Source organism: Scleropages formosus, chromosome 10 (genome assembly GCF_900964775.1).
Source record: "Scleropages formosus chromosome 10, fSclFor1.1, whole genome shotgun sequence".
NCBI lineage: Eukaryota > Metazoa > Chordata > Actinopteri > Osteoglossiformes > Osteoglossidae > Scleropages > Scleropages formosus.
In genome coordinates, this window is record NC_041815.1 from 30479068 (window position 1) to 30506606 (window position 27539).

Here is a 27539-nt window from a genome sequence, read left to right on the forward strand (position 1 = left end):
TCTCAATATGTCCTCAGTTCCTCACTGAAGACTGTCAGCCTCATAATTCTGATCAACTCGAGGCCACATGTCAACATTGAAAACTGTTTTTCTGTCTTTTCAAAAGGAAGAAAAAGATGCTTACATTATGTTTTTTTAATACCACTTGTGTTACTTAATCCCCAATGTAATACATACCTGATCCTATGTATTATATACCCGAGATGCGTAGATATGTTTTCCCTTATGTGCAAAACAGATTGCCCAATAAAGGCCTTAAACGTCTATTAATCAGTATAATTTTGTACTCCACCTCACAGAAACATTTAACCTTCAAAAAAATCTCATGACTTACTGTAAAATTATAGAAATAAACATTATGCGCTCTTTTACAAAACAGCAAAAAACAAGACTGAAAAATGGTCTAGGGGTGGGAGGTTTTTCATAATAACACCGGAAGACGCATGAACAAATCCGAGTCCTTGTTTTTGGCTCTCCTGCAGTATTTCAATGAAGCCCATAGTCTTTTCTTAGTCTCCAGTGACTGGTGATTCAGTGCAGTGAGGGTCAGAATCTGCAAAGATCGAGCTCTGCACAGCTGAGTGGTATAAAAGGGCCAGAGCATAAGAGCCGGTCACGGTGAAAGGCAAAAGAAAGCACGATGCTGCTGCTGCTGCTGCTCGGGCTTCTCACACTTGGACTGTCTGTGTGCATGGAAGAGCTCAAGTGTACATCGCTGGCCAGAGCAGCCCAGCCGGAGCTGGCCAAGAGTGGGGATCTTCTTATTGGAGGAGTTTTCACCTTATATTCTGACTATGCAGGCAAAGTGTACACCTTTCAAAACTTTCCAGAGGACCATAAATGTAAAAAGTAAGTTTTAGACCCTACATGTTTTAAAATAATTATTTTTTTACAAATTTACGAAAAAGTGCAATTGTTATTTTCTATAATTTTGAAACAATTAAGTTTCTCTAAATAAGTATTACTAGGTTAATAACATTAAATATTTTTTTCAATATCAGAACAGAACATCAGAACGAGCTTTATTGCCAAGTATGTACACACATACAAGGAATTTGTTTTGGTGACAGGAACTTCTACAGCACAGACAGAATGACAGTGACAAGACAGATGAGAAGATAGAGTGTGTGAATAAGGGATAAAAAATATGTAAAAATATGAAGTACCCAATATACAAAAATAGTCACTAGATACAAATGCAAGGGAGTGTGAGTAAGAGATACAATGTGATAAATAGTTATAAATATAGATATAAATAGCGTTGTGTATTGCACTGGTTTACTCTCTGGGGGGGATTTAGCTGTTCATGAGGTAGATGGCCTGAGGAAAGAAACTTTTCTTGTGCCTGGCTGTCCTGGTGCTCAGTGCTCTGTAGCACCGGCCAGATGGCAAACCAGCATATCGAAAATACATTGAAAGAGCACCAGATTTGCAGAAATATTTAAATTACTTTGACTGTTTATGATTTCCTGAAACATTGTAAATAACATTTTACATTATGTTGCCTATATGTTCATGAAGTCTGTGGTAACCTTTGTTCTAGCCATACAACTGATATGTATCAGTATTACTACGTGAGACAATGCAACATATTTTACAGTTTAAATTTCAGAGAATTCCAATTTGCAGAGACAATGATCTTTGCAGCTGAAGAAATTAATAAAAACCCTGGAATTCTCCCAAACCACACCATTGGATACATAATCTACAATGCGTGTGGCTACACCAACATACTCAAATCTGCAACTGCACTAGTGACTGGACCAGAGGAAATAGACAACAGCAATAACTGCACCAAAACCAAAAGGGTCCAAGCCATAATAGGGCATTCAGGATCAACTCCTACTATCGGACTTGCGAGGATGTTGGGAAAATTCCAAATACCAGTGGTGAGCACATCTATTCAATTTTCTAATATGAACATACTGCCTAAAATTTCAGTCTTATCTTCAGTTCACAGCATAAACAGAAATATGCCTCTATACAAGAAAAAAGTCAACAGAACAAGTACTTGACACAGATCTGTAAGACCACAAAAAGTCCAAGTGTCATCCTCTGACTATGCAAAATGTTGTATGTGTACTACAGATCAGCCACTTTGCCACGTGTGCATGTCTGAGTGACAGAAAAGAGTTTCCCACCTTCTTCAGGACCATTCCCAGTGACTACTACCAGAGCAGAGCACTGGCCCAGCTGGTTAAACACTTTGGGTGGACCTGGGTTGGCGCTGTCAGCAGTGACAATGACTATGGAATTAGCGGCATGGCTACATTCCTGCAGGTAGCTCAACAAGAGGGTGTGTGTGTAGAATATTACGAGGCCTTTGACAGTACAGGTCCATACCACATGCTTCTCAGGGTTGTCCACGTCATAAAGCATTCCACCTCCAAAGTCATTGTGGCCTTCATGACACACCGGGAGGTCAAAATGCTGGTGGAAGAGCTGCAAAGGCAAAAAATCACAGGCCTGCAGTGGATTGGCAGCGATGCATGGATCACAGACAACTCCATCACTGCCAGCGGGGCCCACAAGGCTCTCGTCGGGGCCATTGGATTTGTTGTCAGCAAGACACAGATCGAGGGCCTGCAGAACTTCCTACAGCAGCTCCATCCATCCCACTTTCCTCAGAGCTCATTCATCGGGGAATTCTGGGAAACGGTGTTCAACTGCACTTTGTCCCCACAGAGCTTGAGCACCTCAGTGAGACCATGTAGCGGATTTGAGCATTTGGAAAGCGTGCAGAACGAGTTCACAGATGTGTCAGAGCTGCGATTCACCTACAATGTGTACAAAGCAGTGTATGCTGTGGCCCACGCGCTCCACAACCTCTACACCTTTGGACAAAGCAGTGGCCTTGCCACCAACAGCACACCGCAGCCGTGGCAGGTTAGACCGAGGGAATTCTGGGTCTTTCACAGAACTGGCTGAAGACACTACTGAAGAAATTCAATCTGAGATCAACTCAAACACTAGCATAAAGAACATGAAAATATACCACAGCAGCAGCTGAGGAACCCGTCCTGTGTAGAACAATGTCCACAAACAAAACTTGATCACCACAGTTCCTGTCTGTCTTTTCTCTGCACAGGTATTACACTCCCTGCAAACAGTGAATTTCACCCTGAAAACAGGAGAGAAGGTGTTTTTTGACAGCAATGGGGATTCTCCAGCCAGATATGATTTAATCAATCTACAAAATGTGAAAGGAAGCACCTTAAAGGTGGCCACAATCGGTTACTACGACGCATCATTACCCAAGGGTCAGCAGTTCATCATGAGTGATGTCAACATCGTGTGGCGAGGAGGAAGCAGGGAGGTAGCCCTTTCAGTTTTTAATATGTACTGTATACATTCCTGTCTATAGAAGTGTCTGAGTATTACACTAGCAAATGTTAACACGACACTTTGATAGCAGAACATGTATCCTGTATAGTGTGTATGCTGATGTATACGCTGGGTGTCCTGTCCGTGTGAATCCCTGCAGGTGCCCAAGTCAATGTGCAGTGAGAGCTGTCCCCCAGGCACTCGTAAGGCTGTGCAGAAAGGAAAGCCTGTCTGCTGCTTCGACTGTGTGCCCTGTGCTGAGGGGGAGATCAGTAATGCCACAGGTGAATGAACACATATTAATTAAAACCTGCATTAAAAAAAAAAAGCCTTATTCTGCTTGTTTGACATTATACAACTTAAGTAAAATATAATGCACAACTCAGTGCTATTGCCAGAAATTTCAAAAACATTTCAACAGAATTCTGAAGCAGAAGGAGCACACTATACACCCAATTGTATCCCCTACTCCTGAAAATTATTCTGCAGGTTTTTTTCATTTCGGCTCTACAGCTTCATTGTATAGTAATGCAGAGCTACACCCGAGACTTCAATGACACCTCTTTAGTAACTCATTCACTTTCATTAACCTCTTTGCTTAGCCAGGCTGTCTGTGGTCAGGAGTCTGTCCTGGAAGCAAAGGCTGCTGGGCAAATCAGGATACAGCCTTAATGGATTCCTACTTCATCACATAGTAGCCACAGACTCACATTCATTTACACATTCACACATTGCGAATGTGTAAATTTAGAATCCATCAATAGCTCATCTCTGTGCTAAAGTACTGAAATTCATTATCACTATGCACTAAGTAATTAAAAGGCCAATTACTACCTGTGAGAAGCACTAACACTTTTCTTTGCGTGTCTTTTGGAGGACAGATTTACTAGACTGCGTGAAGTGCCAGTCTGAATACTGGTCCAATGAGAAGAGGGATGCCTGCATTTTAAAAGAAACTGAATTCTTGTCCTATGGAGACCTGATGGGCCTGTTGCTCGCTCTACTTTCATTAACTGGAGCTTGTCTTACCATGGCAGTAGTGCTCATATTTTACTGTTATAGAAGTACACCAATAGTCAGAGCCAACAACACAGAGCTGAGCTTCCTGCTGCTCTTCTCGCTCACCCTCTGTTTCCTTTGCTCTCTCACTTTCATCGGCCGGCCCTCTCAGTGGTCCTGCATGCTGCGTCACACAGCGTTCGGGGTCACCTTTGTCCTCTGCATCTCTTGTGTTCTGGGCAAAACGATAGTGGTGTTGATGGCCTTCAGGGCTACACTGCCAGGCAGCAATGTCATGAAATGGTTTGGACCTCCACAGCAGAGACTCAGTGTTCTTGCATTCACTCTCATTCAGGTCCTCATTTGTGTGCTCTGGTTAACACTATCCCCTCCTTTCCCCAACAAGAATATGAAGTACTACAAAGACAAGGTCATTCTCGAGTGTGACGTGGGCTCAGCCGTGGGCTTCTGGGCTGTGTTGGGCTACATTGGTCTCCTCTCTCTCATGTGCTTTGTACTGGCTTTCCTGGCCAGGAAGCTGCCCGACAACTTCAACGAAGCCAAATTCATCACATTCAGCATGCTCATATTCTGTGCGGTGTGGATCACCTTTATCCCGGCCTATGTCAGCTCACCGGGCAAGTTCACTGTAGCTGTCGAAATCTTTGCCATTCTAGCTTCTAGTTTTGGTTTGCTCTTTTGCATTTTTGTCCCAAAATGTTACACCATTTTACTGAAACCGGAAAAGAATACAAAAAAAATCTTAATGGGAAAAACAACCAATTAAATGTCAATTCTTAGTGTTCATTAATCAATAATGATTAAAAGTACAATTTTCATCATGCAATATTGAGTTCAGAAACCTCCGAAATATGTTGTCTAAAACCAAAAATGTCAAAAATCTAATAATCAAAAATTTAAAAATTTCAACAATCTAAGTATAAATTTATTTGTGGTTACTGACAAGGAATTAAATGGACAAGGTTTCATTTTAAGTTAAGTTTGTATTCATGCATTCGAGGATGAATTGTAGAATTTAGACAAAACCTAAGAACAACAAAAATGTTCTCCCAAGGCAGAAAAAACATTTTTCATCAGTAGCATGCAAAGAAGAAAAGCATTTTAATCATATTGTGAATTACTAAATGAGTCACCCTGTATTTCACAGGAATTTGATTTTAAAAACTATACTGAAGAGAAATGTGACTAGGACATCATTATGGACTACTTAAATTAGTGTAACTACAATATTTTGTTTTCTCTTGGAAAAAAAATAGTTTATTTAAATAGTTTATACCAGATAATTTGTTGTTTTGACTAGTTCCCACTGTTCTTTTTTTACTTCTTTTTTAATTAATTATTACATTTATATTTATTTATTTAGCAGACATTTTTTCTTCAATGTGACGTACAACACCTAGTAAACAAAAGACACATAATTCTCAAAGGGAGAAAGTGGTCCATTAGTCCAGTACCATTCTAAATTTGCCATAGACTGTCAACATGGTCAAGTCCTTAAGATTAGGCTCTGGACAGATACTGTTTCACAGACAGGTAATACAGAGACTTTTAAGGTGCAATCTCCAAGCCCTGCAGTATGATCCCTAAACACTTTTTGTCCAGGGATACTGCTTTTCTGTTGCTATGATGTACAGGGTACCCATCCGGAGGAAGTGCTGTCTCATGTGATAAAGGTTGCTGTGATTATGTCACTAAAAAGACAAACTGAAGGTCAAAGCTAAGAACACATCCACATATATTCTTTGAGACCTATCTAGAGAATAAACTGTAATAGACGTGTAACTCTATCAAAACACACACACTTTCTGAACCGCTTGTCCTATATGGGGTTGCGGGGAACCGGAGCCTACCCGGCAACACAGGGCGTAAGGCCAGAGGAGGAGGGGACACACCCAGGACGAGACGCCAGTCCGCCGCAAGGCACCCCAAGCGGGACTCGAACCCCAGACCCACTGGAGAGTAAGACCTGGTCCAACCCACTGCGCCACTGCGCACCCCTACTCAAAACAATTTTCTGTAAATGAAAAAAAAAACTAGTTATCTTAATAAAAATGCATTAAAAATTTTATCAACAAACTGTGAATTTTCTAAGCTGCAGATTCAGCTGACATAAAAAGTTCAAGATAAAATGGCTCTAGTTTTAGAATTTTTTTTAAACAGTGATATAACACACACACCACTTGTCCCAAGCAGGGTCGCGGTGAGCCGGAGCCTAACCCGACAACGCAGGGGGCAAGGCTGAAGGGGGAGGGGAATCACCCAGGATAGGACACCAGTCCCTCACAAGGCACCCCAAGCAGGACTCAAACCCCAGACCTGCCACACAGCAGGTAGAGGCCAAATCCGCCAAATCCGCCAAATCCACCAAATCCACCACACCACACCACACCACACCACACCACCACACACCCTGTAATATAATGCATTTCAGAACCGCTTGTCCCAGACGGGGTCGCAGGGAACCGGAGCCTACCCGGCAACACATCACAGTCAAATAATGTAATAACACTGTACTGTAATACTAAGATAAAAGGCTCCAGTTTAACATACAATGCATGTCATCAACCTGATACCAGTTTTAATTTAGATAATGCATTGTCACTGCTATAATTTTTCAAGCAAACGCAGATGCACATAAAATTTGAATATACAGTCTGTCACTCAGAAGTAAAGTATATGTTTAATGGTATCTTACCTTCAGCCCTTTTTCACTTCCTGAACAGGGCAGCGCTGTGATCTACAGAACTGCACATACAATTATATTTACACCAGTGTTCTAAGGACACTGCGATGGACTGGCATCCCATCCAGGGTGTATCCCTTTCAGCCTTGTGCCCAATGTTTCTGGGACAGGCTCTGGATAACCGTGATCCTGCTCAGGACAAGCGTTTATTGAAATTGAATGGATGACTGGATGTTCTAAGGACAGTAGAAAGAACGTATATTTCAGTTCACAGAAACATATGCGTACATAACTCAATTCAATTCACAGAGCACTAAAAAAGGATCAGAGATATGTATAAGTAAATGGTAAGCTATGCATTAAATAACTACATTATCCATCCATCCATCTTCCTCCGCTTATCCGGGACTGGGTCGCGGGGGAAGTAGTCTAAGCAGAGCCCCCCAGACTTCCCTCTCCCCGCAAACCTCCTCCAGTTCCTCTGGGGGAACCCCAAGGCGTTCCCAGGCTAGCCGGGAGACATAGCCTCTCCAACGTGTCCTGGGTCTGCCCCGAGGACTCCTCCCAGTGGGACATGCTCGGAACACCTCCCCAGGGAGGCGTCCAGGAGGCATCCGGAACAGATGCCCGAGCCACCTCAACTGGCTCCTCTCGATGCGGAGGAGCAGCGGCTCTACTCCGAGCTCCTCCCGGGTGACTGAGCTCCTCACCCCTATCCTCTGCGGAGGAAACTCATTTCTGCCGCTTGTATCTGCAATCTCATTCTTTCGGTCATGATCCAGAGTTCATGACCATAGGTGAGGGTAGGAATGTAGATTGACCGGTAAATTGAGAGCTTCGCCTTACGACTCAGCTCCTTCTTCACCACAACAGACCGGTACAATGACCGCATTACTGCGGACGCCGCACCGATCCGTCTGTCAACCTGCCGCTCCATTTTTCCCTCACTCGTGAACAAGACCCCGAGATACTTAAACTCCTCCACTTGAGGGAGCAACTCCCCCCTAACCCAGAGGGGGCAATCCACCTTTTTCCGACTGAGAACCATGGCCTCGGATTTGGAGGTGCTGATTCTCATCCCCGCCGCTTCGCACTTGGCTGCAAACCTCTCCAGTGCACGCTGTAAGTCTTGATTCGATGAAGCCAACAGGACCACATCGTCCGCAAAAAGCAGAGACGAGATCCTGCGGCCACCAAAACAGACACCCTCCGTTCCCTGGCTGCGCCTAGAAATTCTGTCCATGAAGATAATGAACAGAATCGGTGACAAAGGGCAGCCCTGGCGGAGTCCAACATGCACCGGGAATAGGTCTGACTTAACTGCCGGCAATGCGAACCAAGCTCCTGCTCCGGTCATACAGGGAACGAACAGCCCGTAGGAACGAGCCCCGAACCCCATAATCCCGAAGTACCCCCCATAGGATGCCACAAGGGACACGGTCGAATGCCTTCTCCAGGTCCACAAAACACATATGGACTGGTTGGGCAAACTCCCACGAACCCTCCAGCACCCTAGTGAGGGTATAGAGCTAGTCCAGTGTTCCACGGCCAGGGCGAAAACCGCATTGCTCCTCCTGAATCCGAGGTTCGACTATCGGTCGGATTCTCCTTTCCAGTACCCTGGCATAGACTTTCCCAGGGAGGCTAAGGAGTGTGATCCCCGTGTAGTTGGAACACAATCTCCGGTCCCCCTTCTTAAAAAGAGGGACCACCACCCCGGTCTGCCAGTCCAGAGGCACCGTTCCCGAACTCCACGCGATGCTGCAGAGGCGTGTCAGCCAAGACAGCCCCACAACATCGAGAGACTTGAGAAACTCGGGGCGGATCTCATCCACCCCCGGAGCCTTGCCACCGAGGAGTTTTTTGACTACCTCAGCAACTTCAGCCAGGGTAATGGACGAGTCTCCCTCCGAGTCCCCTGCCTCAGCTTCCTCTACGGAAGGCGTGTCGGAGGGATTGAGGAGATCCTCAAAGTACTCCTTCCACCGCCCGAGGACATCCTCAGTTGAGGTCAGCAGCACACCACTTCCACTGTAAACAGTGTTCGTGGAACACTGCTTCCCCCCTCCGAGTCGCCGGACGGTTTGCCAGAATCTCTTTGAGGCCGACCGAAAGTCTTCCTCCATGGCCTCACCGAACTCCTTCCAGGCCCGAGTTTTTGCCGCGGCGACTGCCAGAGCTGTGTTCCGTCTGGCCCGCCGGTACCCGTCAGCTGCTTCAGGAGTCCTATGAGCCAGCCAGGCCCGATAGAACTCCTTCTTCAGCTTGACGGCATCCCTTACCTCCAGTGTCCACCACCGTGTTCGGGGATTGCCGCCGCGCCAGGCACCGGAGACTTTATGGCCACAGCTCCGAACCGCCGCCCCGACAATGGAAGTGTGGAATATAGTCCATTCGGACTCAATGTCCCCAGTCTCCCTCGGGACCTGGTTGAAGCTCTGTCGGAGGTGAGAGTTGAAGACCTCTCTGACAGGGGCCTCCGCCAAACGTTCCCAACAGACCCTCACTATGCGTTTGGGCCTGCCAGGTCTGTCCAGCTTTTTCCCCCGCCATCAAATTCAACTCACCACCAGGTGGTGATCAGTTGACAGCTCAGCCCCTCTCTTCACCCTAGTGTCCAAGACATATGGCCGAAGATCAGAAGAAACGACTACAAAGTCGATCATCGACCTCCGACCTAGGGTGTCCTGGTGCCAAGCGCACTGATGGACACCCTTATGCATGAACATGGTGTTCGTTATGGATAAACCGCGACTAGCACAGAAATCCAATAACAACTCACTGCTTGGGTTCAGATCAGGGAGGCCGTTCCTCCCAATCACGCCCCTCCAGGTGTCACTGTTGCTGCCCACATGGGCGTTAAAGTCCCCAGTAGAACGACACAGTCCCCAGTGGGAGCGCTTTCCAGCACGCCCCCCAGAGACTCTAAAAAGGCCGGGTACTCTACACTGCCGCTAGGCGCATAAGCACAAACGACAGTGAGAGACCGTTCCCTGACCCAAAGGCGTAGGGAGACGACCCTCTCATTCACCGGGGTAGACTCCAACACATGGCGGCTGAACTGGGGGGCTATTAATAAGCCCACACCCGCCCGCCGCCTCTCAGCCTGGGCAACGCCAGAATAGTGGAGAGTCCACCCTTGGTCGAAAAGAGTGGTTCCAGAACCCAAGCTGTGAGTGGAAGTGAGCCCGACTATATCTAGACGGTATCTCTCAACCTCCTGCAGTAGCTTAGGCTCCTTCCCCGCCAGTGAGGTGACATTCCAAGTACCAAAAGCCAGAGTTGGCGTCCGAGGTTTGGGTCGACCGGGCACTCGGCCCCGACCACCGCCCAAATCACAACGCACCGGCCCCTTATGTCCTCTCCGGCAGGTGGTGAGCCCACCGAAAGAGCGGCTCCACGTCTTGGCTTCGGGCTAAGCCTGGCCAGGCCCCGTGGGCATAGACCTGGCCACCAGTCGCTCGCATGCGAGCCCCCCCCCCCAGGCCTGGCTCCAAGGTGGGGCCCCGGTGACCCCATACCGGGCGGGGTGAACGAGATCCTTGATTTAATAGTCATAAGGGGATTTTGAACTGCGCTTTGTCTCGTCTGTCACCCAGGACCTGTTTGCCTTGGGAGACCCTACCAGGGGCACATAGCCCCAGGCATCATAGCTCCTGAGATCATTCAGGCACTCAAACCCCTCCACCTCGGTAAGGTGGCGGTTTGCGGAGGGGATTACTACATTAACCATATTAATTACTGACGCTTTAAGGAAGCCAGCTGGCCATGGAAGGAACAAAAAAAAAAAACTCCCAACCAAAAGGCAAGGAATAATAAATCTCTGGGGGTTCAAGTTTCAGTGGTTGCCTTCCCCCCCTTTCCTGGGCATTCTACAAATAAAAAAAGACTTTTAAGTGAACTTAAACAGTTATTTCTAACATTGTCACTAGATGCCAATAAGCTGATGTCCCAGTTTGCGAAGGCAGGTCTTTTCACCATGGTATCAAGTTATCAGCTTCCGCCAACGCAGAGTGCTGGTATCACAGACAGCCTCCTCAGATCTGATCATGAGACAAAAAAGCTCAACAAGAAAGAAAGGGCTAGTAACTGACAACATAACCAGACTGGGGAGTTTTATACTGAAAAAACGACAGAGGCCTAGTACAAAGGATGAATCAACAAGCTCTGTGTTTGTTTTTTTCTGTCAGGGTCACTTAAGCTCCACTGAGACACTTTGGATTCTGCATACCCTTCCGCTCATATCAATAGCAGAAGTCCCACCTCCAGCACTATAAAATAACTGGCCCACCAAACAGGAGATAGAGCATTGTTTGAGAAAACATGATGGTGCTCCCAGCTGCCTGGCTGCTACCAGCCACCTGGTTGTTGGCTCATCAGGTACAAGCAGAGGGCCTGCTGTGCAGGCTGCTATCCAGGTTTGAGCTCCCACAATTGCAGAAGGATGGCGATATCAACATTGGAGGGATCTTCTCCTTCCACGATAGCTGGGTGGAGACTGAGTCCACTTTTGCTACCAAGCCATATCCACCACAGTGCAGAAGGTGAGACCGGCACTTACAGAAGGGGAACATAACACTTGTATAAAATTTACATACATTACATTTATTTATTTACATCTGTTTATTTAGAAGAGACTTTTCTCCAAAGTGACTTCCACTGAACTCTGTGTAGTGTTATCAGCCCACACACCTTATAAGTATCATTTATAAAATTGTTTTATTCCCTATTGATGACCAACCATTTGATTTGCAGAGAAGCAAATATTGTAGTTACACTAATTTAAGTAGTCCATAATGATGTCTTAGTCACTTTCCTCTTCAGTATAGTTTTTAAAATCAAATTCCTCTGAATTACAGGGTGACTCATTTAGTAATTCACAATATGATTAAATTACTTTTATTGTTTGCATTATACTGATGAAAAAGGTTTTTCTGACCTTGGGAGAACATTTTTGTTGTTCTTAGGATTTGTGTAAGTTCTGCATTTCAATTTTAAAAGTTTACAAATTACTGGCACGCATAGTATACCTTTCATAAATGGACTTGTTTAATTGATTATCATTTTAACATTTCTGTGTAAACATATTTTTGTGTTAAATTTCTTCTTACAATAATTTCTTATATTTTGAAAAAATTGCAGAAGCCATTCAGTGGAAATGTGCAATATGAATTCAGGCAGTGTGACTCTATTTCATAAATGTTAAGTTATTCCATCCGGTTATAAATATTGCAATAATGAAAGCCATAGGTCGATACTTAGATGATACCTGTAAAATTTCTTCTGTAACTTTCTTTCTTCCAGTTTAAGCCTCAGAGAATTTCAGAATGCTCAAACTATGGTTTTTGCAATTGAAGAAATCAACAACAACACAGAACTTCTGCCTGGCATCTCCTTGGGTTATCAGATTTATGATTCCTGCAGTTCTATTGCATTGGCGTTAAGATCAGCAATGTCTTTGATTAATGGGTTTCAAGAGGCCATTTCCGACACTCAGTGTTCTGAACCAAAAACAATCCAAGCCATAATAGCAGAAACATCTTCAACACCAACAATGGCAATTGCAGCATCAATTGGACCTTTGCGCATACCAGTGGTAAGATTATCACTCGTACAACCATGTGTAATTCATGCATTTCCTGTAGTGTGTTCTTTACATATTGTTGTATTGTTGGGAAGAGAACATTTGTCTATATTCAACTGGTTTGTTTCCTCTCTCTCACTGTAGATCAGTCACTTTGCCTCTTGTGCATGTCTGAGCAATAAAAATAAGTACCCCACCTTCTTCAGGACTATTCCAAGTGACTACTACCAGAGCAGAGCACTGGCCCAGCTGGTTAAACACTTTGGATGGACCTGGGTTGGCACTATATGCAGTGACAATGACTATGGTAACAATGGGATGGCTACCTTTGTAAAAGCTGCTACTAACAAGGGGGTCTGTGTAGAGTATTCAGAAGCCTTCCACAGAAAAGATCCTCAGGAAAAAATATTCAGAACAGTTGAAATAATTAAAAAGTCCACTTCGGAGGTTATTGTGGCCTTTGTTTCCTACTTAGACATGGAGGTTTTGCTGGAGGAGCTGTCCAGGCAGAATGTCACTGGATTGCAGTGGATCGGTAGTGAATCGTGGATTTCTGACTCAAACATTGCCACTAGCAAGTGGCAGCACATTCTGACAGGGTCCATGGGCTTTGCAATCCCTAAAGCTAACATCACAGGTCTGCGGGAGTTTCTACTCAGGGTACGCCCATCTCTCAACAAGTCAATTAACAATGAACTATGGGAAACTATATTTGGATGTAAGGTACCCACAGCAGAGAGCAGTAAAAATGCAGGAAATCTGTGTACTGGCTCAGAGCGTTTGGAAGATGAATACAACCAATACACAGATGTCTCTGAACTGCAAATTGCAAATAATGTCTATAAAGCAGTGTATGCTGTGGCACATGCCCTGAACAACTTGGTGGCCTGTACACAGGGAACTCATACTGATCAGGTGTGTTCAAGCAATGCAAAACACATGAAGCCTTGGCAGGTAAGCAGAGGTCTGAGGAAGAACTCATTCCTTTATGTCACAGAAAAGCTAAAAACTGGGCAATTACAGAAAATTTTGTTTTTATTTCAAATAATCCTCTGTGATTGCTGACTTTCTCCAGCTTCTTCATTCTCTAAAGAGAGTTCAGTTTTCAACTATGGTGGGTGAGCGTGTTTTTTTTGATGAAAACGGTGACCCAGGAGCAAAGTACGATTTGCTGAACTGGCAAAGCAAAGCTGGGAAGACCGAGTTTGTGGCCATTGGCCACTATGATGCCTCTTTACCCCCTGACCTTCAGCTCTCACTGAAAAACATGAGTATTATTTGGAGGCAGAACCAGTACCAGGTACGAGATTCATTTTGACATGTCTGTGTGAAAAGGATACAGTTTGGTTGTGTGTGGATCTGTGCTGCTGAGCACAAACACTGCATTTTCAAGGTGCCTCTGTCAGTGTGCAGCCAGAGCTGTCCTCTGGGCACTCGTAAAGCTGTGCAGAAAGGAAGGCCAGTTTGCTGTTTTGACTGCATACCATGTCCCGAAGGGAAGATAAGCAACACAACTGGTAATGTAAGCTTTGCAACTATACTTGCTGGTGCACCAGGATAAACAGACGCTCTCATAATTATATTTTTTTCACATTTTCTACTGTATATTATTAAGCAGCAGGGGGTGCAGTGGTGCAGCGGGTTGGACCGGGTCCTGCTCTCCGGTGGGTCTGGGGTTTGAGTCCCGTTTGGGGTACCTTGCGACAGACTGGCGTCCTGTCCTGGGTGTGTCCCCTCCCCCTCCGGCCTTATGCCCTGTGTTACCGGGTAGGCTCCGGTTCCCCGCGACCCCGTATGGGACAAGCGGTTCAGAAAATGTGTGTGTGTGTGTGTGTGTGTGTGTGTGTGTGTGTGTGTGTGTGTGTATTATTAAGCAGCATCTAAAGTACATTATATTTTGGGTAAGAACTAAGAAGAAGGTCTAACTAAAAAACGATCAAGATTTCTAAAATAAATTTACACACACATCATCTGAAACTGCTCGTCCCATACGGGGTCGCGGGGAGCCGGAGCCTAACCGGGCAACACAGGGCGCAAGGCTGGAGGGGGAGGGGACACACCCAGGACGGACGCCAGTCCGTCGCAAGGCACCCCAAGCCCAGACCCACCGGAGGAGCAGGACCCGGTCCAAACCACTGCGCAACAACACCCCCCAAAAGCAAAACCTATCCCTTCAATATTAACAAAAATGACTGTGAAAATGTAAATAGCTTTTTTACTTGCATTCCTATAGCAAGATTTGTAGTATATTGCATATGCCTGGCTTATACTGTAACTTCCGCTTGATATTAAAGGTTAGCAAGACATGAAAAAATCATGAATAAGGTGCAGACGGTATGCCACCTCACTGCTCCATGTAACTGTGAGCTGTACTTATGCCTTACACTTTACTTTTACACTTTACTACAGGAACCAGATCACCACTAACCTAATTGGACAGTGTTAAATGAAAATATATGGACAAATTTTGTGTACTTTAAACGTTTAAACTACAGCTTAAAAACTGAACACATGTCCCTTCCATTTCCACACAGATTCGAATGACTGCCTCACCTGTCCGGAGGAATTCTGGTCAAATGAACTGAGAAACAAGTGCATCTTAAAAATGATGGAATTCCTATCCTTTGATGAAATTATGGGGATATTCTTAGTGATATTTTCATTGCTTGGTAATTTTTTAACTGTTAGTGTTGCTGTAATATTTTTCATCCACAAGGACACTCCAGTTGTGAGGGCCAACAACTCAGAGCTGAGCTTCCTGCTGCTCTTCTCGCTCACCCTCTGTTTCCTTTGCTCTCTCACTTTCATCGGCCGGCCCTCTCAGTGGTCCTGCATGCTGCGTCACACAGTGTTCGGGGTCACCTTTGTCCTCTGCATCTCTTGTGTTCTGGGCAAAACGATAGTGGTGTTGATGGCCTTCAGGGCTACACTGCCAGGCAGCAATGTCATGAAATGGTTTGGACCTCCACAGCAGAGACTCAGTGTTCTTGCATTCACTCTCATTCAGGTCCTCATTTGTGTGCTCTGGTTAACATTATCCCCTCCTTTCCCCAACAAGAATATGAAGTACTACAAAGACAAGGTCATTCTCGAGTGTGACGTGGGCTCAGCCGTGGGCTTCTGGGCTGTGTTGGGCTACATTGGTCTCCTCTCTCTCATGTGCTTTGTACTGGCTTTCCTGGCCAGGAAGCTGCCCGACAACTTCAACGAAGCCAAATTCATCACATTCAGCATGCTCATATTCTGTGCGGTGTGGATCACCTTTATCCCGGCCTATGTCAGCTCACCGGGTAAGCTGGCTGTAGCTGTTGAGATCTTTGCCATTCTAGCTTCTAGTTTTGGTTTACTCTTTTGCATTTTTGTCCCAAAATGTTATGTTATTTTGATAACTCCAGAAAAGAATACAAAAAAACATCTGATGGGGAAAATGCCCTCAAAATCACTTTAATATTCCTCTCTTAATTTATATTTTCAGTTTATGGCAACACTTTTATGTTTAGGACATGTCTGATACAATAGTACCAAAAGATATCTCAATATGTCCTCAGTTCCTCACTGAAGACTGTCAGCCTCATAATTCTGATCAACTCGAGGCCACATGTCAACATTGAAAACTGTTTTTCTGTCTTTTCAAAAGGAAGAAAAAGATGCTTACATTATGTTTTTTTAATACCACTTGTGTTACTTAATCCCCAATGTAATACATACCTGATCCTATGTATTATATACCCGAGATGCGTAGATATGTTTTCCCTTATGTGCAAAACAGATTGCCCAATAAAGGCCTTAAACGTCTATTAATCAGTATAATTTTGTACTCCACCTCACAGAAACATTTAACCTTCAAAAAAATCTCATGACTTACTGTAAAATTATAGAAATAAACATTATGCGCTCTTTTACAAAACAGCAAAAAACAAGACTGAAAAATGGTCTAGGGGTGGGAGGTTTTTCATAATAACACCGGAAGACGCATGAACAAATCCGAGTCCTTGTTTTTGGCTCTCCTGCAGTATTTCAATGAAGCCCATAGTCTTTTCTTAGTCTCCAGTGACTGGTGATTCAGTGCAGTGAGGGTCAGAATCTGCAAAGATCGAGCTCTGCACAGCTGAGTGGTATAAAAGGGCCAGAGCATAAGAGCCGGTCACGGTGAAAGGCAAAAGAAAGCACGATGCTGCTGCTGCTGCTGCTCGGGCTTCTCACACTTGGACTGTCTGTGTGCATGGAAGAGCTCAAGTGTACATCGCTGGCCAGAGCAGCCCAGCCGGAGCTGGCCAAGAGTGGGGATCTTCTTATTGGAGGAGTTTTCACCTTATATTCTGACTATGCAGGCAAAGTGTACACCTTTCAAAACTTTCCAGAGGACCATAAATGTAAAAAGTAAGTTTTAGACCCTACATGTTTTAAAATAATTATTTTTTTACAAATTTACGAAAAAGTGCAATTGTTATTTTCTATAATTTTGAAACAATTAAGTTTCTCTAAATAAGTATTACTAGGTTAATAACATTAAATATTTTTTTTCAATATCAGAACAGAACATCAGAACGAGCTTTATTGCCAAGTATGTACACACATACAAGGAATTTGTTTTGGTGACAGGAACTTCTACAGCACAGACAGAATGACAGTGACAAGACAGATGAGAAGATAGAGTGTGTGAATAAGGGATAAAAAATATGTAAAAATATGAAGTACCCAATATACAAAAATAGTCACTAGATACAAATGCAAGGGAGTGTGAGTAAGAGATACAATGTGATAAATAGTTATAAATATAGATATAAATAGCGTTGTGTATTGCACTGGTTTACTCTCTGGGGGGGATTTAGCTGTTCATGAGGTAGATGGCCTGAGGAAAGAAACTTTTCTTGTGCCTGGCTGTCCTGGTGCTCAGTGCTCTGTAGCACCGGCCAGATGGCAAACCAGCATATCGAAAATACATTGAAAGAGCACCAGATTTGCAGAAATATTTAAATTACTTTGACTGTTTATGATTTCCTGAAACATTGTAAATAACATTTTACATTATGTTGCCTATATGTTCATGAAGTCTGTGGTAACCTTTGTTCTAGCCATACAACTGATATGTATCAGTATTACTACGTGAGACAATGCAACATATTTTACAGTTTAAATTTCAGAGAATTCCAATTTGCAGAGACAATGATCTTTGCAGCTGAAGAAATTAATAAAAACCCTGGAATTCTCCCAAACCACACCATTGGATACATAATCTACAATGCGTGTGGCTACACCAACATACTCAAATCTGCAACTGCACTAGTGACTGGACCAGAGGAAATAGACAACAGCAATAACTGCACCAAAACCAAAAGGGTCCAAGCCATAATAGGGCATTCAGGATCAACTCCTACTATCGGACTTGCGAGGATGTTGGGAAAATTCCAAATACCAGTGGTGAGCACATCTATTCAATTTTCTAATATGAACATACTGCCTAAAATTTCAGTCTTATCTTCAGTTCACAGCATAAACAGAAATATGCCTCTATACAAGAAAAAAGTCAACAGAACAAGTACTTGACACAGATCTGTAAGACCACAAAAAGTCCAAGTGTCATCCTCTGACTATGCAAAATGTTGTATGTGTACTACAGATCAGCCACTTTGCCACGTGTGCATGTCTGAGTGACAGAAAAGAGTTTCCCACCTTCTTCAGGACCATTCCCAGTGACTACTACCAGAGCAGAGCACTGGCCCAGCTGGTTAAACACTTTGGGTGGACCTGGGTTGGCGCTGTCAGCAGTGACAATGACTATGGAATTAGCGGCATGGCTACATTCCTGCAGGTAGCTCAACAAGAGGGTGTGTGTGTAGAATATTACGAGGCCTTTGACAGTACAGGTCCATACCACATGCTTCTCAGGGTTGTCCACGTCATAAAGCATTCCACCTCCAAAGTCATTGTGGCCTTCATGACACACCGGGAGGTCAAAATGCTGGTGGAAGAGCTGCAAAGGCAAAAAATCACAGGCCTGCAGTGGATTGGCAGCGATGCATGGATCACAGACAACTCCATCACTGCCAGCGGGGCCCACAAGGCTCTCGTCGGGGCCATTGGATTTGTTGTCAGCAAGACACAGATCGAGGGCCTGCAGAACTTCCTACAGCAGCTCCATCCATCCCACTTTCCTCAGAGCTCATTCATCGGGGAATTCTGGGAAACGGTGTTCAACTGCACTTTGTCCCCACAGAGCTTGAGCACCTCAGTGAGACCATGTAGCGGATTTGAGCATTTGGAAAGCGTGCAGAACGAGTTCACAGATGTGTCAGAGCTGCGATTCACCTACAATGTGTACAAAGCAGTGTATGCTGTGGCCCACGCGCTCCACAACCTCTACACCTTTGGACAAAGCAGTGGCCTTGCCACCAACAGCACACCGCAGCCGTGGCAGGTTAGACCGAGGGAATTCTGGGTCTTTCACAGAACTGGCTGAAGACACTACTGAAGAAATTCAATCTGAGATCAACTCAAACACTAGCATAAAGAACATGAAAATATACCACAGCAGCAGCTGAGGAACCCGTCCTGTGTAGAACAATGTCCACAAACAAAACTTGATCACCACAGTTCCTGTCTGTCTTTTCTCTGCACAGGTATTACACTCCCTGCAAACAGTGAATTTCACCCTGAAAACAGGAGAGAAGGTGTTTTTTGACAGCAATGGGGATTCTCCAGCCAGATATGATTTAATCAATCTACAAAATGTGAAAGGAAGCACCTTAAAGGTGGCCACAATCGGTTACTACGACGCATCATTACCCAAGGGTCAGCAGTTCATCATGAGTGATGTCAACATCGTGTGGCGAGGAGGAAGCAGGGAGGTAGCCCTTTCAGTTTTTAATATGTACTGTATACATTCCTGTCTATAGAAGTGTCTGAGTATTACACTAGCAAATGTTAACACGACACTTTGATAGCAGAACATGTATCCTGTATAGTGTGTATGCTGATGTATACGCTGGGTGTCCTGTCCGTGTGAATCCCTGCAGGTGCCCAAGTCAATGTGCAGTGAGAGCTGTCCCCCAGGCACTCGTAAGGCTGTGCAGAAAGGAAAGCCTGTCTGCTGCTTCGACTGTGTGCCCTGTGCTGAGGGGGAGATCAGTAATGCCACAGGTGAATGAACACATATTAATTAAAACCTGCATTAAAAAAAAAAAGCCTTATTCTGCTTGTTTGACATTATACAACTTAAGTAAAATATAATGCACAACTCAGTGCTATTGCCAGAAATTTCAAAAACATTTCAACAGAATTCTGAAGCAGAAGGAGCACACTATACACCCAATTGTATCCCCTACTCCTGAAAATTATTCTGCAGGTTTTTTTCATTTCGGCTCTACAGCTTCATTGTATAGTAATGCAGAGCTACACCCGAGACTTCAATGACACCTCTTTAGTAACTCATTCACTTTCATTAACCTCTTTGCTTAGCCAGGCTGTCTGTGGTCAGGAGTCTGTCCTGGAAGCAAAGGCTGCTGGGCAAATCAGGATACAGCCTTAATGGATTCCTACTTCATCACATAGTAGCCACAGACTCACATTCATTTACACATTCACACATTGCGAATGTGTAAATTTAGAATCCATCAATAGCTCATCTCTGTGCTAAAGTACTGAAATTCATTATCACTATGCACTAAGTAATTAAAAGGCCAATTACTACCTGTGAGAAGCACTAACACTTTTCTTTGCGTGTCTTTTGGAGGACAGATTTACTAGACTGCGTGAAGTGCCAGTCTGAATACTGGTCCAATGAGAAGAGGGATGCCTGCATTTTAAAAGAAACTGAATTCTTGTCCTATGGAGACCTGATGGGCCTGTTGCTCGCTCTACTTTCATTAACTGGAGCTTGTCTTACCATGGCAGTAGTGCTCATATTTTACTGTTATAGAAGTACACCAATAGTCAGAGCCAACAACACAGAGCTGAGCTTCCTGCTGCTCTTCTCGCTCACCCTCTGTTTCCTTTGCTCTCTCACTTTCATCGGCCGGCCCTCTCAGTGGTCCTGCATGCTGCGTCACACAGCGTTCGGGGTCACCTTTGTCCTCTGCATCTCTTGTGTTCTGGGCAAAACGATAGTGGTGTTGATGGCCTTCAGGGCTACACTGCCAGGCAGCAATGTCATGAAATGGTTTGGACCTCCACAGCAGAGACTCAGTGTTCTTGCATTCACTCTCATTCAGGTCCTCATTTGTGTGCTCTGGTTAACACTATCCCCTCCTTTCCCCAACAAGAATATGAAGTACTACAAAGACAAGGTCATTCTCGAGTGTGACGTGGGCTCAGCCGTGGGCTTCTGGGCTGTGTTGGGCTACATTGGTCTCCTCTCTCTCATGTGCTTTGTACTGGCTTTCCTGGCCAGGAAGCTGCCCGACAACTTCAACGAAGCCAAATTCATCACATTCAGCATGCTCATATTCTGTGCGGTGTGGATCACCTTTATCCCGGCCTATGTCAGCTCACCGGGCAAGTTCACTGTAGCTGTCGAAATCTTTGCCATTCTAGCTTCTAGTTTTGGTTTGCTCTTTTGCATTTTTGTCCCAAAATGTTACACCATTTTACTGAAACCGGAAAAGAATACAAAAAAAATCTTAATGGGAAAAACAACCAATTAAATGTCAATTCTTAGTGTTCATTAATCAATAATGATTAAAAGTACAATTTTCATCATGCAATATTGAGTTCAGAAACCTCCGAAATATGTTGTCTAAAACCAAAAATGTCAAAAATCTAATAATCAAAAATTTAAAAATTTCAACAATCTAAGTATAAATTTATTTGTGGTTACTGACAAGGAATTAAATGGACAAGGTTTCATTTTAAGTTAAGTTTGTATTCATGCATTCGAGGATGAATTGTAGAATTTAGACAAAACCTAAGAACAACAAAAATGTTCTCCCAAGGCAGAAAAAACATTTTTCATCAGTAGCATGCAAAGAAGAAAAGCATTTTAATCATATTGTGAATTACTAAATGAGTCACCCTGTATTTCACAGGAATTTGATTTTAAAAACTATACTGAAGAGAAATGTGACTAGGACATCATTATGGACTACTTAAATTAGTGTAACTACAATATTTTGTTTTCTCTTGGAAAAAAAATAGTTTATTTAAATAGTTTATACCAGATAATTTGTTGTTTTGACTAGTTCCCACTGTTCTTTTTTTACTTCTTTTTTAATTAATTATTACATTTATATTTATTTATTTAGCAGACATTTTTTCTTCAATGTGACGTACAACACCTAGTAAACAAAAGACACATAATTCTCAAAGGGAGAAAGTGGTCCATTAGTCCAGTACCATTCTAAATTTGCCATAGACTGTCAACATGGTCAAGTCCTTAAGATTAGGCTCTGGACAGATACTGTTTCACAGACAGGTAATACAGAGACTTTTAAGGTGCAATCTCCAAGCCCTGCAGTATGATCCCTAAACACTTTTTGTCCAGGGATACTGCTTTTCTGTTGCTATGATGTACAGGGTACCCATCCGGAGGAAGTGCTGTCTCATGTGATAAAGGTTGCTGTGATTATGTCACTAAAAAGACAAACTGAAGGTCAAAGCTAAGAACACATCCACATATATTCTTTGAGACCTATCTAGAGAATAAACTGTAATAGACGTGTAACTCTATCAAACACACACACTTTCTGAACCGCTTGTCCTATATGGGGTTGCGGGGAACCGGAGCCTACCCGGCAACACAGGGCGTAAGGCCAGAGGAGGAGGGGACACACCCAGGACGAGACGCCAGTCCGCCGCAAGGCACCCCAAGCGGGACTCGAACCCCAGACCCACTGGAGAGTAAGACCTGGTCCAACCCACTGCGCCACTGCGCACCCCTACTCAAAACAATTTTCTGTAAATGAAAAAAAAAACTAGTTATCTTAATAAAATGCATTAAAAATTTTATCAACAAACTGTGAATTTTCTAAGCTGCAGATTCAGCTGACATAAAAAGTTCAAGATAAAATGGCTCTAGTTTTAGAATTTTTTTTAAACAGTGATATAACACACACACCACTTGTCCCAAGCAGGGTCGCGGTGAGCCGGAGCCTAACCCGACAACGCAGGGGGCAAGGCTGAAGGGGGAGGGGAATCACCCAGGATAGGACACCAGTCCCTCACAAGGCACCCCAAGCAGGACTCAAACCCCAGACCTGCCACACAGCAGGTAGAGGCCAAATCCGCCAAATCCGCCAAATCCACCAAATCCACCACACCACACCACACCACACCACACCACCACACACCCTGTAATATAATGCATTTCAGAACCGCTTGTCCCAGACGGGGTCGCAGGGAACCGGAGCCTACCCGGCAACACATCACAGTCAAATAATGTAATAACACTGTACTGTAATACTAAGATAAAAGGCTCCAGTTTAACATACAATGCATGTCATCAACCTGATACCAGTTTTAATTTAGATAATGCATTGTCACTGCTATAATTTTTCAAGCAAACGCAGATGCACATAAAATTTGAATATACAGTCTGTCACTCAGAAGTAAAGTATATGTTTAATGGTATCTTACCTTCAGCCCTTTTTCACTTCCTGAACAGGGCAGCGCTGTGATCTACAGAACTGCACATACAATTATATTTACACCAGTGTTCTAAGGACACTGCGATGGACTGGCATCCCATCCAGGGTGTATCCCTTTCAGCCTTGTGCCCAATGTTTCTGGGACAGGCTCTGGATAACCGTGATCCTGCTCAGGACAAGCGTTTATTGAAATTGAATGGATGACTGGATGTTCTAAGGACAGTAGAAAGAACGTATATTTCAGTTCACAGAAACATATGCGTACATAACTCAATTCAATTCACAGAGCACTAAAAAAGGATCAGAGATATGTATAAGTAAATGGTAAGCTATGCATTAAATAACTACATTATCCATCCATCCATCTTCCTCCGCTTATCCGGGACTGGGTCGCGGGGGAAGTAGTCTAAGCAGAGCCCCCCAGACTTCCCTCTCCCCGCAAACCTCCTCCAGTTCCTCTGGGGGAACCCCAAGGCGTTCCCAGGCTAGCCGGGAGACATAGCCTCTCCAACGTGTCCTGGGTCTGCCCCGAGGACTCCTCCCAGTGGGACATGCTCGGAACACCTCCCCAGGGAGGCGTCCAGGAGGCATCCGGAACAGATGCCCGAGCCACCTCAACTGGCTCCTCTCGATGCGGAGGAGCAGCGGCTCTACTCCGAGCTCCTCCCGGGTGACTGAGCTCCTCACCCCTATCCTCTGCGGAGGAAACTCATTTCTGCCGCTTGTATCTGCAATCTCATTCTTTCGGTCATGATCCAGAGTTCATGACCATAGGTGAGGGTAGGAATGTAGATTGACCGGTAAATTGAGAGCTTCGCCTTACGACTCAGCTCCTTCTTCACCACAACAGACCGGTACAATGACCGCATTACTGCGGACGCCGCACCGATCCGTCTGTCAACCTGCCGCTCCATTTTTCCCTCACTCGTGAACAAGACCCCGAGATACTTAAACTCCTCCACTTGAGGGAGCAACTCCCCCCTAACCCAGAGGGGGCAATCCACCTTTTTCCGACTGAGAACCATGGCCTCGGATTTGGAGGTGCTGATTCTCATCCCCGCCGCTTCGCACTTGGCTGCAAACCTCTCCAGTGCACGCTGTAAGTCTTGATTCGATGAAGCCAACAGGACCACATCGTCCGCAAAAAGCAGAGACGAGATCCTGCGGCCACCAAAACAGACACCCTCCGTTCCCTGGCTGCGCCTAGAAATTCTGTCCATGAAGATAATGAACAGAATCGGTGACAAAGGGCAGCCCTGGCGGAGTCCAACATGCACCGGGAATAGGTCTGACTTAACTGCCGGCAATGCGAACCAAGCTCCTGCTCCGGTCATACAGGGAACGAACAGCCCGTAGGAACGAGCCCCGAACCCCATAATCCCGAAGTACCCCCCATAGGATGCCACAAGGGACACGGTCGAATGCCTTCTCCAGGTCCACAAAACACATATGGACTGGTTGGGCAAACTCCCACGAACCCTCCAGCACCCTAGTGAGGGTATAGAGCTAGTCCAGTGTTCCACGGCCAGGGCGAAAACCGCATTGCTCCTCCTGAATCCGAGGTTCGACTATCGGTCGGATTCTCCTTTCCAGTACCCTGGCATAGACTTTCCCAGGGAGGCTAAGGAGTGTGATCCCCGTGTAGTTGGAACACAATCTCCGGTCCCCCTTCTTAAAAAGAGGGACCACCACCCCGGTCTGCCAGTCCAGAGGCACCGTTCCCGAACTCCACGCGATGCTGCAGAGGCGTGTCAGCCAAGACAGCCCCACAACATCGAGAGACTTGAGAAACTCGGGGCGGATCTCATCCACCCCCGGAGCCTTGCCACCGAGGAGTTTTTTGACTACCTCAGCAACTTCAGCCAGGGTAATGGACGAGTCTCCCTCCGAGTCCCCTGCCTCAGCTTCCTCTACGGAAGGCGTGTCGGAGGGATTGAGGAGATCCTCAAAGTACTCCTTCCACCGCCCGAGGACATCCTCAGTTGAGGTCAGCAGCACACCACTTCCACTGTAAACAGTGTTCGTGGAACACTGCTTCCCCCCTCCGAGTCGCCGGACGGTTTGCCAGAATCTCTTTGAGGCCGACCGAAAGTCTTCCTCCATGGCCTCACCGAACTCCTTCCAGGCCCGAGTTTTTGCCGCGGCGACTGCCAGAGCTGTGTTCCGTCTGGCCCGCCGGTACCCGTCAGCTGCTTCAGGAGTCCTATGAGCCAGCCAGGCCCGATAGAACTCCTTCTTCAGCTTGACGGCATCCCTTACCTCCAGTGTCCACCACCGTGTTCGGGGATTGCCGCCGCGCCAGGCACCGGAGACTTTATGGCCACAGCTCCGAACCGCCGCCCCGACAATGGAAGTGTGGAATATAGTCCATTCGGACTCAATGTCCCCAGTCTCCCTCGGGACCTGGTTGAAGCTCTGTCGGAGGTGAGAGTTGAAGACCTCTCTGACAGGGGCCTCCGCCAAACGTTCCCAACAGACCCTCACTATGCGTTTGGGCCTGCCAGGTCTGTCCAGCTTTTTCCCCCGCCATCAAATTCAACTCACCACCAGGTGGTGATCAGTTGACAGCTCAGCCCCTCTCTTCACCCTAGTGTCCAAGACATATGGCCGAAGATCAGAAGAAACGACTACAAAGTCGATCATCGACCTCCGACCTAGGGTGTCCTGGTGCCAAGCGCACTGATGGACACCCTTATGCATGAACATGGTGTTCGTTATGGATAAACCGCGACTAGCACAGAAATCCAATAACAACTCACTGCTTGGGTTCAGATCAGGGAGGCCGTTCCTCCCAATCACGCCCCTCCAGGTGTCACTGTTGCTGCCCACATGGGCGTTAAAGTCCCCCAGTAGAACGACACAGTCCCCAGTGGGAGCGCTTTCCAGCACGCCCCCCAGAGACTCTAAAAAGGCCGGGTACTCTACACTGCCGCTAGGCGCATAAGCACAAACGACAGTGAGAGACCGTTCCCTGACCCAAAGGCGTAGGGAGACGACCCTCTCATTCACCGGGGTAGACTCCAACACATGGCGGCTGAACTGGGGGGCTATTAATAAGCCCACACCCGCCCGCCGCCTCTCAGCCTGGGCAACGCCAGAATAGTGGAGAGTCCACCCTTGGTCGAAAAGAGTGGTTCCAGAACCCAAGCTGTGAGTGGAAGTGAGCCCGACTATATCTAGACGGTATCTCTCAACCTCCTGCAGTAGCTTAGGCTCCTTCCCCGCCAGTGAGGTGACATTCCAAGTACCAAAAGCCAGAGTTGGCGTCCGAGGTTTGGGTCGACCGGGCACTCGGCCCCGACCACCGCCCAAATCACAACGCACCGGCCCCTTATGTCCTCTCCGGCAGGTGGTGAGCCCACCGAAGAGCGGCTCCACGTCTTGGCTTCGGGCTAAGCCTGGCCAGGCCCCGTGGGCATAGACCTGGCCACCAGTCGCTCGCATGCGAGCCCCCCCCCCCAGGCCTGGCTCCAAGGTGGGGCCCCGGTGACCCCATACCGGGCGGGGTGAACGAGATCCTTGATTTAATAGTCATAAGGGGATTTTGAACTGCGCTTTGTCTCGTCTGTCACCCAGGACCTGTTTGCCTTGGGAGACCCTACCAGGGGCACATAGCCCCAGGCATCATAGCTCCTGAGATCATTCAGGCACTCAAACCCCTCCACCTCGGTAAGGTGGCGGTTTGCGGAGGGGATTACTACATTAACCATATTAATTACTGACGCTTTAAGGAAGCCAGCTGGCCATGGAAGGAACAAAAAAAAAAAACTCCCAACCAAAAGGCAAGGAATAATAAATCTCTGGGGGTTCAAGTTTCAGTGGTTGCCTTCCCCCCCTTTCCTGGGCATTCTACAAATAAAAAAAGACTTTTAAGTGAACTTAAACAGTTATTTCTAACATTGTCACTAGATGCCAATAAGCTGATGTCCCAGTTTGCGAAGGCAGGTCTTTTCACCATGGTATCAAGTTATCAGCTTCCGCCAACGCAGAGTGCTGGTATCACAGACAGCCTCCTCAGATCTGATCATGAGACAAAAAAGCTCAACAAGAAAGAAAGGGCTAGTAACTGACAACATAACCAGACTGGGGAGTTTTATACTGAAAAAACGACAGAGGCCTAGTACAAAGGATGAATCAACAAGCTCTGTGTTTGTTTTTTTCTGTCAGGGTCACTTAAGCTCCACTGAGACACTTTGGATTCTGCATACCCTTCCGCTCATATCAATAGCAGAAGTCCCACCTCCAGCACTATAAAATAACTGGCCCACCAAACAGGAGATAGAGCATTGTTTGAGAAAACATGATGGTGCTCCCAGCTGCCTGGCTGCTACCAGCCACCTGGTTGTTG

General features: G+C 45.7%; 3 protein-coding genes across 3 annotated transcripts; all 3 read left to right on the top strand.

Annotated features, from left to right (window-relative positions):
• Positions 1-652: 652 nt before the first annotated feature.
• Positions 653-5110, top strand: LOC114911625 (extracellular calcium-sensing receptor-like). The gene is made up of 6 exons (XM_029255545.1): positions 653-849; positions 1601-1889; positions 2089-2886; positions 3089-3316; positions 3485-3608; positions 4206-5110. Exons 1-6 carry the CDS (start codon positions 692-694, stop codon positions 5108-5110), a joined length of 2502 nt encoding a protein of 833 aa, XP_029111378.1. The 5' UTR covers positions 653-691.
• Positions 5111-11398: 6288 nt separating this feature from the next.
• On the top strand, positions 11399-16059 carry LOC114911647 (extracellular calcium-sensing receptor-like). Its single transcript, XM_029255617.1, has 6 exons — positions 11399-11571; positions 12332-12623; positions 12756-13565; positions 13687-13911; positions 14005-14128; positions 15146-16059. Exons 2-6 carry the CDS (start codon positions 12366-12368, stop codon positions 16057-16059), a joined length of 2331 nt encoding a protein of 776 aa, XP_029111450.1. The 5' UTR covers positions 11399-11571; positions 12332-12365.
• A 735-nt stretch (positions 16060-16794) lies between these two features.
• On the top strand, positions 16795-21253 carry LOC114911631 (extracellular calcium-sensing receptor-like). The gene is made up of 6 exons (XM_029255567.1): positions 16795-16991; positions 17744-18032; positions 18232-19029; positions 19232-19459; positions 19628-19751; positions 20349-21253. The coding sequence occupies exons 1-6, from the start codon at positions 16834-16836 to the stop codon at positions 21251-21253; spliced, it is 2502 nt and encodes an 833-aa protein (XP_029111400.1). The 5' UTR covers positions 16795-16833.
• Positions 21254-27539: the final 6286 nt, after the last annotated feature.